This window comes from Humulus lupulus, chromosome 9 (assembly GCF_963169125.1).
Source record: "Humulus lupulus chromosome 9, drHumLupu1.1, whole genome shotgun sequence".
NCBI classification, from domain to species: Eukaryota; Viridiplantae; Streptophyta; class Magnoliopsida; order Rosales; family Cannabaceae; genus Humulus; species Humulus lupulus.
Window position 1 is genome coordinate 31,784,666 of NC_084801.1, and position 12,646 is coordinate 31,797,311.

The 12,646-nt window shown below is 45.4% G+C and overlaps 1 protein-coding gene across 1 annotated transcript; it reads left to right on the top strand.

Annotated features, from left to right (window-relative positions):
• Positions 1–1,621: 1,621 nt before the first annotated feature.
• LOC133799586 (uncharacterized) lies at positions 1,622–4,682 on the top strand. Its single transcript, XM_062237588.1, has 4 exons — positions 1,622–2,050; positions 2,124–2,378; positions 2,553–2,684; positions 4,593–4,682. Exons 1-4 carry the CDS (start codon positions 1,622–1,624, stop codon positions 4,680–4,682), a joined length of 906 nt encoding a protein of 301 aa, XP_062093572.1.
• Positions 4,683–12,646: the final 7,964 nt, after the last annotated feature.

The window sequence follows — 12,646 nt, forward strand, 5'->3', positions numbered from 1 at the left end:
CTAAACTTAGAGTTAGAACTCACCTTTGATGTAGAATCACTTCACCAACCTATGGCCAAGCTAGGTCCCCAAGTTCCCTTCTTAATTCTGCCTTAGAACATCACAACTAAACTTGCTTCAGCACTTAACTAAAACCCAGCTAAAACTCATAATTCAACCACAGAAAACAGAGTTAGATGCTTACCTTAAATCTTGCTCCAGATCCTTGATTAAACCCCTGAGCTAGACTCCCAAATCCACTCTACAAATCTCAGAATTCCAACTTGCTTCTCCCCTAAATTTCTGTGTTTTTCTCTCCTTGGTTTCCTTTGAGCGTGTAAGTGAGCTGAGAGAAAATGCTTGGTCGGTTTGTGTTTTTCTTCTAAAGGCTTCCTTAAGTCTAACTTATCCATTAAGTTAATCCCGAGGCTCGAGGTACCGGAACCGTCCCCGAGGCCAAAATGGTTAAATCCCCCAATATTCCTACCTAGACACCCTAACCTCAAATATATCTCTAATTATTTATTTTCATCACCCGATAGTCTACATCACTACCTGATACCTAAAATACCCCTGACTTGCCCAAAGTTAATTATAATATCCCATTGTGACTTTTCCCGCTATCTAGCCCTACGATCGCCTCGAGTCGCCGGTTGCAAATTTATCCACATCATAATGTGGTTCTCGCATATATCACATATCATATTACCACATAATATAATCAATTATCATATAAGCATCATTAAACTTATAATAACTCATTAAATCACAATTATTCCATTAATGCCCTCCTGGCACACTAATCAAGGCCCTTAAGCCTTATTAGTGAATTTGGGTCGTTACAACTATCCCCTCCTAATGAGAATTCCGTCTTCGAAATTTACCTGAATAGCTCGGGATACTGATCCCGTATCGCCGTCTTCAACTCCCAGGTCGCCTCCTCGACCTTGCTATTCCTCCATAATACCTTCACTAACGGAATTGTCTTATTTCGCAGAACTTTATCCTTCTAATCTAAAATCTGAACTGGTCTCTCCTCATAGGATAAATCTGCCTGTAGCTCCAAGTCCTCATCCCTCAACACATGTGTAGTATCAGAGACATACTTTCGCAACATAGAGACGTGAAACACATTATGAACTCCTGATAAGGACGGTGGCAAAGCCAGCCTGTAAGCCACCTGCCCAACCCTCTCTAAAATCTCAAAGGGTCCAACAAACCGAGGGCTCAGTTTGCCCTTCACTCCAAACCTCCTCACAATCCTCAACGGTGAAACTTGCAGAAACACGTGGTCCCCAACCTGGAACTCCACGTTCCAGCACCCCGCGGGCTGCCGTTCCCCCTGCCCCAAAGGGAAAAGGGAAAAAGAAAGCTACCGAACCCCTCGAGCCCCTCAACGAATCTTCAAACGAGAACAGTACTGATCTTTCGCTCTTAGATAGCTTGCCAATTCCCTGTCACTTATTTGACTGGGACGACAATTTTAAGTACGCTCCAAATTTAGTTTCATCCTTCTTCATGCCAGAGAGTGAGTATAATACTAGTAGAGTGTATAATGTAGCGACCAGTAATGATGGCTCGGGTATTTCACTTACAATTTTTTCTATTTCTTAGTGTTATAATATTTGCTTCTTTTCCAGACATGGACTCCGAGAACGTGTTCGACCTTTACAGCGCCCCTGAGGCTCCTGTTGCTCCCCCGAGCAGAAAGAAAACAAGCAAGAGGCATCCTGGGGAAAGCAGCAAAATGCCTCAGGCTAAGAAGCCTTGCACTGCAGGTGTCCCAGAGGATGGACCCTCAGAAACCGCAACTCCACCACCTTCTCCTCACGAGGAGCAGACTCCCCCTACTCCTGTCGGGTCATCTCCATCTCCAACGGCCCCAACTGACCAGACTCAACTGGTCGGTCCTGCTACTACTGGGGGCAACATAACTGGTCGTGCCTTCACATCGGTCAAGGACAGAGTCGCAAAAATTGTAAAGCACGACCGCTACCGAGAGGCGATGGCTGCGACAGAGACAATGGATGTCGACCAGAACCTAACCCGTGCTTTAAACGAATTTGCCAGTGTAAGCTATCTTTTTCTGCAGGGACGACTTCTTACGTACTTTACCGTCAATTTAATTTTTGCTCTGATCGCAGGCATTTCTGACCCTTACTGCCGGCCGGCTACGCTCGGGTACTATCACCGAGCAGTCTAGATCCTTAGAGCAACAGCATGCTGATGAACTCAAAGCTGCCGAAGCGAAATATTCCGAACAGCTTACAACGATGCTCAAGGAGAAGAACAAACTGGCTGAGGAGTTAAAGGAGAAGAAAAATTCTCTGGATAAAGCCATCGAACAGAGGGACCAGTTCAAATATTCTAACCGCATTAACTACCGTGAGACTAAAAAGGTCAAGCAGGAGTTGATCGCGAGCCGAGGGGAGACTACAACCTTGGAGGGCCGGATTGAGGAGCTTGAGAAAGCCAATGCCAGTAATTTGGAAAGGTACAAGAATGCCACACTTCGATGCTTCTACGAATTCTAGAGGCAAAACTAGGGTGCCAACTTCAATTACCTTCCTTAGAATGCAAGAAACGCCGAGCTCGCTCGTTGTGCTGCTCGAATGGCAGAAGAAGAAAGAGCGAGGATTCCTGCTTCCCCTGAGATCTCGCTGGCCACTGGGATGGACAAAGGAGAAGTTGATGCTGAAGAAGTGGTCAACCACGATGCTCCCCTAGATCCTCCAGTCCCTTTATCTTTTTCTATTTTTATTTTTTTATCTTTTTAATTTCACTACCTACGGGTCGTGATGTACAGACAATATATTTTTATTGCTGCATGGGCATCTTTTTTTCCTTTTAATCAGACAATTACATCCGAGCAGTAGTGCTCGCGGTGTAAAGTAATTCGTTTTTGATATTATAACACTTTTTATTTTATTATAATACCTTGTTCACATGACCGAACTTAGCATAGCACTTTGAAAAATACTCTAAGTACCCTGGCATGCTTTCACTTATTTTTCTCATGTGTTTACACACCTTTTAACAATATGCTTTGCTTACTTGTACCTTATTTGCCCCCTAAGTGATCGAGGAGCTTTAGGTCCTTGGTCACTTGCCTTGACCAGAACCTGATCGAACATTACTGCTTGTAGCAATATAATTGGAATTATAATACAGCAAAACAACACACGTAATGAGAAAATACTTGTAATAAATACAATAATTGGCAAGAAATGACTAGCTACGCATAGTCCCTTATTTCTCGTAATAGATGGACTAAACATGTCTGTACGAGTGATCAATAAGATCTTACACTTATAAGCGATCAGTCACATAAAATGACCAACCCTTTTTCAAAACTTGTATAAAGTAAAATTAATACAAGCCAATTCTTCAAGAAGAATTGTTTATTGGTAATACTTTCCCAGGTGTTCTCCAATCCAATAGCGAGGAACGAGATCTCCGTTTAAGCATGCAAGTTTATAGGTGCCTGGGTAAAGGACTTCGTCAATCTGGTATGGCACTTCCCAATTAGGTCCGAGGACTCCAAAAGCTTGGTCGCGGGTGTCTAGAAAAACTCTTCAGAGTACAAGATCTCCAACATTGAACTTTCTTTCTCATACTTTAGAGTTGAAATACCGAGCGACCTTCTACTGGTACGCAGGTACTCGGAGTTGGGCTTGTTCATGTTTCTCATCGATTGAGTCCAGGGATTCCATCAATAGCTGGCTGTTCGAATCTTGATCGTACTTTATTCTGCGATGCAAAGGCTGATCTAATTCAATAGGCAACATAGCTTCATATCCATAAGCCAAAGATAATGGAGTATGACCCGTTGCTGTTCGGTGGGAACTTCTGTACGACCAGAGTACTTTAGGCAATTGTTCTGGCCATGCCCCCTTAGCTTCTTCTAGCCTTTTCTTCAGTGTATCCTTCAGTGTTTTATTGACTGCTTCAACTTGTCCATTTTCTTGGGGATAAGCGACTGAAGAGAAGCTCTTGATAATACCATGCTGCTCGCAGAAATCCGTGAATAAATCACTATCAAACTGGGTACCATTATCCGAGACGATCTTCCTTGGCAATCCATAGCGACAAATAATATTTTTGATCACAAAATATAGCACCTTCTTGATCGTTATGATTGCCAGCAATTCAGCTTTGGCCCATTTGGTGAAGTAGTCGGCGGCAACCACAACATATTTGACACCGCCTTTTCCCGTGGGCAAAGATCCGATACGTTCGATACTCCAAACTGTAAACGGTCATGGGCTTTGCATTTGCTTAAGCTCATTAGGGGCTAGTCGTCAGATTTTGGAGAATCTCTGGCATTTATCACACTTCCGCACATATTCCATCGAGTCTTCATTCATCGTTGGCCAGAAATATCCTTGCCTTAGGATCTATTTTGACAAACTTTGCCCCCCAGCATAGTCTCCACAAAAACCTTCGTGTACCTCTTTCATCAACTCTTTGGCTTTCTCCTTTGCAATACATCTGAGGAGTGGCATTGAGTATCCCCTTCGGTACAGGATTCCATCGACCAGGATATACCTAGCAGCTTGGAGCTGAAGGGCCCTGGCTTTGTTTCTGTCCGTTGGTAACACGTCGTTCAATAGATACTCTACATATGGTGCCATCCACCTATTCGCCATTTGGATTACCAGAGTGGTCTCTGCTGTTTGGATGCTTGGTACATATTCGCTTGACTGACACTATGTTCAGTGTATCAGCATCCTTTGCACTTGCCAATTTTGCCAAAGCGTCCACGTTGGAATTCTGATCGCAAGGAACTTACTGGAGACTGTATCTTTCGAACTGGGCTAAATGATCCTTTGTTTTGTTAAGATAGGCAACCATCTTCAAACCTCGCGCCTGGTACTTTCCCAGGACCTGATTCACCACCAGCTGAGAATCAATATAGATGTCAAGCCCTTTTATATTCATATCCTTGGCTAACCGCAATCCAGCGAGTAGTGCTTCATATTCGGCCTCATTGTTAGAAGCAGTGAAGTCAAATCTGATTGCACAGTGAAATTGATGCCCTTCTGGCGTTATCAGTATTACTCCTACCCTAGCGTGGGACTCGTTAGAAGAACCGTCCGTAAATAATTTCCATGTGGGTGCTTGGATTTGACACTCAGGCTCGATGGGCTCTTCAGTCTGCTCGCCACTAGTGAGCTCTGTGAATTCCGCGATGAAGTCAGCCAAGGCTTGTCCTTTTATCGCTGTTCATGGCAAGTAAGATATGTCGAACTGGCCGAGTTCGACTGCCCACTTTAGCAATCTACCTGCAGCCTCTGGCTTTTGCAAGACTTGTCGAAGAGGCTGGTCGGTCAAGACTGTAATTGGATGAGCTTGGAAGTAAGGCTGCAGCTTCCTAGAGGCCAAAACTAGGGAGTAGGCTAGCTTCTCGATGGGGGGGTACTTCTGCTCTTCTCCAATCAGCCTTTTGCTTACGTAGTAGATAACCTTCTGCATCCCTTCTTCTTCTCTTACTAAAACAGCACTAGCAGCGTATTCCGTGATTGCCAGGTAGATGAACAAAGTTTTTTTATCGTCTGTCTTTGACAGGATGGGTGGTTGTGCCATATGTGTTTTTAGTGCTTGAAAGGCATGTTCACACTCATCTGTCCATTCAAATTTCTTATTGCCTCTTAGTATATTGAAAAATGGGAGGCACTTGTCTGTCGATTTCGAAATGAATCTACCGAGAGCAACAATCCTCCTGGTCAGGCTTTGAACATCTTTAATCTTTACTGGAAACTTCATCTCGATCAGGGCTTTAATTTTCTCGGGATTGGCTTCAATTCCTCTTGAGTTAACTATAAATCCCAAGAACTTCCCTGATCCTACTCTGAAGGAGCATTTAAGGGGATTTAACTTCATCTGATATTTATTCTGGACGTTGAAGCATGCCTGCATATCACTAACATGCCCTTCTACTTTATTTGACTTAACCAGCATGTCGTCGACGTAGACCTCAATGTTTGTGCCGATTAGATCCTTGAACATGTGGTTGATGAGTCTCTGGTAAGTCGCACCAGCGTTTTTCAAACCGTACGGCATCACCTTGTAACAGTAGAGCCCTGTATCAGTCTGAAAGCTAGTGTGATCCTCATCAGGGGGATGCATAATAATTTGGTTATACCTGGAGTACACATCCATGAATGAGAGGATCTCATGCCCTACTGTGGCATCGACCAGCTGGTCGATCCTTGGGAGTGGTAAACAATCTTTCATGCAAGCTTTATTTAGGTCTGTAAAATCCATGCACGTACACCACTTGCCATTCGGCTTGGGCACTAGTACGGGATTAGAGACTCAAGATGGAAAAAATTCCACCCTGTTGAACCCATTCTCCTTCAGCTTCTCGACTTCCTCTTTCGAGGCCCTTGATCTATCTTTGTCGAGCAGCCTCCTTTTTCTTGCACTGGGGGAAAGCTCTTGTCGATGTTCAGGACATGGCTGATGACTGCAGGATCTATCCCGACCATGTCTTTGTGCGACAAGGCAAAGACTTCCTGGTTCCTCCTTAAAAACTCCACCAGCGCTTGTTTTGTTTTTGTCTCTAAGTTTTTACTGACTTTCACAACTCTGGTCGGATTTTCCTCATCGAGTTGGACCTCTTCAAGGTCCTCGATGGGTCCCACTTCTTCTTCAAAATCCCCAAAGCGAGGATCTAAGTCCCTATCCTCCCTTTGGGCAACGCCCTATTTAGTGAGATTATCACCTGAGTGGGCTTGAACATCAGTCGCCATTTGTAACTCCTTTCGCCTTGGTGATCGAGGCATTGTAGCACTCCCTCACTTCCCTCTGGTTTCCCAACACACATCTTATCCCTGCGTCCGTTGGGAATTTCATAGCGAGGTGCCATATAGAGGTGACGGCTCATAGGTCAACCAGAATTGGCCTCCTTATCACATCATTGTATGCCGAAGGACAATCATCTACTATAAAAGTAGTGAGTAATGTCCTATTAGCAGGTGCAGTGCCTGCTGTGACTGGGAGTCTAATCGACCCTGTTGGGGCAAGCCCTTCTTCGGAAAAACCATAAATGGTTTGGTTGCATGGCTCCAGGTCTTTCATGGACAACTTTATCCTTTCCAGCGAAGACTTGTATAGGATGTTGACCGAACTTTCTGTATCGACCAACACCCTTTTCACCATCATGTTTGCAATCTGTACATCCATGACAAGCGCATCAAGGTGTGGGAACCGCACGTGCTGGGCGTCGTCGTCAGAGAAGGTGATCGGTTCCTCCTCTGTTCGAGCCCTTTTTGGTGCTCGATCCTCAACACTCATCATCTCAATGTCTTAGTTCTGGCGTAGGGTTCGAGCATATATTTCCCTCACTTTCCCACTATCTCCTGCAAGATGTGGACCTTCGCAGATGATGAGTAGGGTACCTGCCACAGGAGCTGGCTGTAAAGGTGGTGAGCGTTGGCGTGTAGGCGCCGAATCGTTGCCACCTTGAGCCTCTCACTGAGAACCTCCTGCGGCTCGTACAAATCTTCTTAAATGTCCCTGCCTTATCAGGAACTCAATTTCATCCTTCAGCTAGTTACACTCATTAATGTCGTGCCCGTAATCATTGTAAAAATGACAGAACTTTGTTGCATCTCTCTTGGAGATATCTTTTCTTATAGGTGCGGGTCGTTTGTAGGGCACGCTTGAGCTGGTCGCCTGGTAGATCTCAGCTCGGCTTTCAACAAGGGCAGTATAGTTGGTGAATCTCGGTTCATACCGATTACCTTTGGGGCGCTTACTCTCGGAGGTCGAGGGTTCGTTGTTCGCCCACTTCCCACCATTTCTACCATTTCCATTCTCGTTGCCGTTGCGATTGGGTTTTTCAGACCCATTGGCGGGTTCTTCCTTGGACCCCTTGTCTTTTGTTGGCGATTTCCCTTCATTGGCAATCGCGTCTTCGAGCTTGATGTACCGATCAGCTCGATCTAAGAACTCTTGGGTGCTCCTCACCCCATTCTTTCTGAGGCTGCTCCAAAGAGGTGAATGGCGTCTAACCCCAGGAGTTAGGGCCATCATCTTACCTTCATCGCCCATAGTTTTAGCTCTAGTTGCAGCTCGCATGAAGCACTGATCATATTTGTTCAAAGGCTCTCCCTCTTTTTGGCGTATCTCGACCAGTTGGTTCGCCTTAGTACGGTGCACACAACCCGCATAGAACTGTCTATAAATGTAATGCCCCGGATTCCCTAATGTGGTTTAACGGCTGGATTTGTAGGCCGGGAGGGCCATAATTGTTTAATTATGCCATTTAATGTGTTTATGCATGTTTATGAGAATTATATTATAAGATAATGTTAATTGTATGCATGTCGATGATATATGTCGAGACCACATTATGATGTGGGTTTGTTCGAGCTATTCGACATGAGACGATCGTAGATTGTTGATTAGCGGTTTAGTCACAACGGGTTTAGGTGTCGGGACTTGGGTTGAGTCTCGGGGTGATTTTGATGATTAGAGCGTTACCGGGGGATAAAGGGTAACGGGATGTGAATTATTGGTGTTCATGATTTTTTAGAATAGCGGGAATTGGAGAGCGTTAATTATGATTAACGAGATAGGAGGGAAGTACCAAAATGCCCTTGGGAGCCTTTAGAAAGTATTAATTGACCTAGGGGTAAAATGGAAATCTCACCCCTAGGATAGATATAACACTTGAAGACTGAAGGAAATGATGGAAAAACATAGTATATTTTAGAGTTCTCCCGTACCTTTTTTCTCCTCACTGTTCTTTGTGGTTTTTGAACCAATTTTGAGGATTCAAGCTTAGGAAGCAAGCCTTGGGAGTTTAGGAGTGTGTTCCACCATTGAAGGCCATCATAAGCCAAGCCTTGGGTAAGTTTCTAACCATGGTTTTCTTTGGTTTGCTCTGTTTTAGTTTTGTTTTGCAGCTGAGTTTTCTAGGATGAATTCATGGTTTTTGTTGGGAGTTTTGGCTAGGGTTCCCATGCTTGTGATGTTTGGGGTGTGTTGGGATGGTTTTTGGGTTCATTTGGCATCAAGAATAGGCTTTGGAAGCTTGGGAATCGAGTTAGAATCGAGGAAGTTGAAGAAGGTCGGTTCAGGGGTGTTTGGGCCTAGAGGTAGCGCTACAACGCCCACCCTAGGGCGCTATAGCGCTCCTCAGGAGGCTTTCAGGCACTTGGGCGGTTCTGTGTAGAGCGCTGTGGCGCTAGGGGTTGAGCGCTGTAGCGCTACCCTGTTTCTTCCAAACCCCGTTTTGAGTGTTTTTAAGGGTTTTTGACTTGGGGTTTCAATCCTTAAGGCCCGGGATCGAATCTACTCACCGTGTGGGCATGTTTCGAGGTCCCGAGGGTGGTGCTTAGGTTAAGACCCTATTATTGTGGATTCTCATTAATGGAGGTTATAATTGGTTGTGATTAGGTAACCGCTAAGGAACTAAAAGACTGATCGTTTTCAGGGGTCGTCTTTATCATACTTCTCACTCGAACTTGAGGTAAGAAAATAGTGTATGGATACAGTTGCACCCTGTATAGGTATATTTCATGCATGGTTTGATATTGAGGCATGTTGGTTGATATATGTGAACGTGGATTGCATATTAAATGCTAATGAATGCTGGTTACCTGTTTAAGACACTGACTAGTCAGGGACCGACTCTATAGTCGATGATCACGCATTGAGTGGCTCTATGACATTAATGCGGGACCGACCCTAAGGTCGAAGAACTTATAAGCGCTTGCCTGGTCTACGACCAGATGTATATAGCCAAGGTATACGACCCCGTCGACCGTTAGTCACGTGGCTAAGGGACGTTGTCCATAGTTACGACTCCAGAGTCGTGAGGAAGGTTATGTTGGTGACTAATCACCATACACCTGTCCTAATCAATTTGTGAGAGAATCACTTATCAGTTAAGCCCTGGTGACCCTATCGTCACATGGCTAGAGGGAGCGCTGCTCGTTATTGTGACTGTTGGCTATTGTCACCTATTTGTTGGGCTGATAGTCCTGGATGATTATTATGATCGTTGTTGACATTATATCATATTCTATTGTGTTTTCTTGCTGGGCCTTGGCTCATGGGTGCTATGTGGTGCAGGTAAAGGAAAGGAAAAGCTTGGCCAGCCTTGAGTGGAGAGCTTGGGCGATGTGATGTACGTACAGAGCCGCTTGACCGCCACGGTCAAGGAGTTCTCAAAGGGACTAGGGGTTTACCCTATTTTTGCCGCTTAGGCCGGCGGGGATTGTAAATTTGGAACTGTAGCGACTCTTTTGTATTACGAACCACTTGTAAATATTTTTAAAGGCTCATGAGCAGTTTATTTACTTAATGAAATGTACCCTTTCCTTTTTACTGGTTTTCTACCTTAACCTGATAATAACACCTAGATCACGTTTTTAACCAAAGGACTCAGGTAGCGGGTCAAATTTCCGGTTCACCGTAACTGTTCTTGGGTAACCAGGGCGTTACAGTAAAACTCCTTTATGAACATTTCCCATGATACTATACTGGCACGAGGGAACTTAAAGAACCACTCCTGGGCAGTGTCAGACAGTGTTGCCGGGAAGATGCGGCAGCGGGCATCTTCTGACTCCTTTTGTATATCCATTTGTATCTCAAACTTATTAACGTGAGATACCGGGTCTCCATACCCGTCGAAATTTGGCAGTGTTGGCATCTTGAACTTACTGGGGGTTTCAGCCCCAGCAATCCTGTGTACGAAGGGGGTGCCTCTCCTCTGATCGTACTCAATGTAGGATGTTCGCCCACCGACCAGCTGCTGCACCGCCTGGTTCAGGGCGTCAATTTGAGCCTTAACAGCTTCTGGGATTGCTGGGGCCTCTGGTGCCGGGGGAATGTACTCATCGTGCATTTCTTGATGGTCGTTAAGCACGTCCCTCAGATCATCGTATCTTCACCGCTGCTCACTGGATCTCAGCCGACTAAAGATGTTGTTCTACCTGGGCTTCCCCCTAGCGTTATGACCCGCTGGTCGGTCTTCTCTAGGTGGGGGGCTCCTGCCTCCACCTTTTTCTTCATTCCTCCGACCAGCGTTTCCTCTGCCGGTGTCAGCTTCATTGTAATCGTGGCTGACTATGGTGCGACCGACTATTCACTTTGTTGCCTCCTTGGGCTGGCATTTCCCAAGCGTTAGGGGGAGGCCTGCACTGGCCGATGTGTCCCCGTGCATTGTTATGTCGTGGGGGGCCCCTGACCGCAGAGCCTGTCTCTGAGTTCCTCCTGTTGGCAGAAGGACGCTGCCCCCTACTCAATGGATGTGGCTCTTCATCCCCTGGGCGTCTAGGGATGCGGGGCAGTTGCCCGACCCTATTCTGCCTCAGGCGCAGGGGATTACCTTGACCAGCCTGAGATGGAGGCTGCTGCTCAGGATCCCTAGGTGGTACATCATCCTGAGCCACAGGTGGCTGCTCCGGCCTTTGAGGGCTTACTGGTTGGAGCGGAGGACTAGCATTGGGACCCCATTGAGGTGGTCCGTTTGGTGGCTGATCTCGCTGGGAGGCTGGCACAGCCTGATTCCTAGCTAGCTGGATGGCTGCTTCAAGGGCAGCCATGGCATCCCTCTGTCAACGGTCCATCTCAGCCTGCCGCTCGCTCAACTCCTGACGCTGGCGCTCTATTTCTCTTTGCTGCGACGCTATTATCTCGGCAACATTTTCTTGATTGGCCCTTAGATTGGCCAACTCATCCTGTAACACCCCCAGTGTTTCCTTCAGGGTCTCAGAATCTAACTCCTCCTCATCAAACTCCAAATGCGGTTCGTCCTCAGCCACATTTGGGGGAGGACGCTGGGATGATGCAGCGCTAGCGGCCTGTCCGGTCTTCTTGGATGTTTTTGCCATTAGATTCTTTCATAAGCTCTCAATGAAAGCACCAGAATGCTGGCCCTCAAATTAGCCAACGAAGCAGAGTTAAATATATGACAGGAAAATAGCACAATGCTTGAAAAGACAACCTAATGGAAAGTAAAGAACACCAAGAATTATAGTGGTTCAGCCCCAAAGATTGGTAATGACCTACGTCCACTTGATGTTATTATTAATGTTGAGCTTCAAAGGTGTGATCAAATAACTAGGGTTCTTGAGTTTCACAAACCTTAGAAGAAGAAACAATACAGATGATGGATAATAGCAATACAATTCTCTTTCTCTCATATCAGAAAAGAGGAGTCGAAAAAAGATCCCCCTTTGAGTTATTTCTTGTATATTTATAGGCTCAAGGAGGGTTACATGAGTCAATCAATCATATCTCTCCTTAATAAATGGATATTCAGGTTATAATGAAGAGATATTATTGGCCGTCATTACAACTATACAGATTTATACATAAATAAACGGAGTATACGACCAGGCTGGTCGTACATAAAACTTGAACCCCGCGCATGGAAGTATCTCTGGTTGATAGGCGAGCAGCATCTCTGCCATGTGTTGGCCACGTGCTGAAAATTATTGCCACGTCATCCACAGCTATTTTTTGGATAAACAGTGCTCAAGAGGCATCTCTCGTAATCAGTATACTTGGAAATTAAAGGTAAGAAAACTGCACCCGGTTGTGAACTTATAATGGGACTAAGGGTTCCCTATTTTGTATGCTCTATGAAGGATGGTATTATGCCATGTAAATAATAAACAAATGGCCTAAGAGTGCCAGAGTTTACATT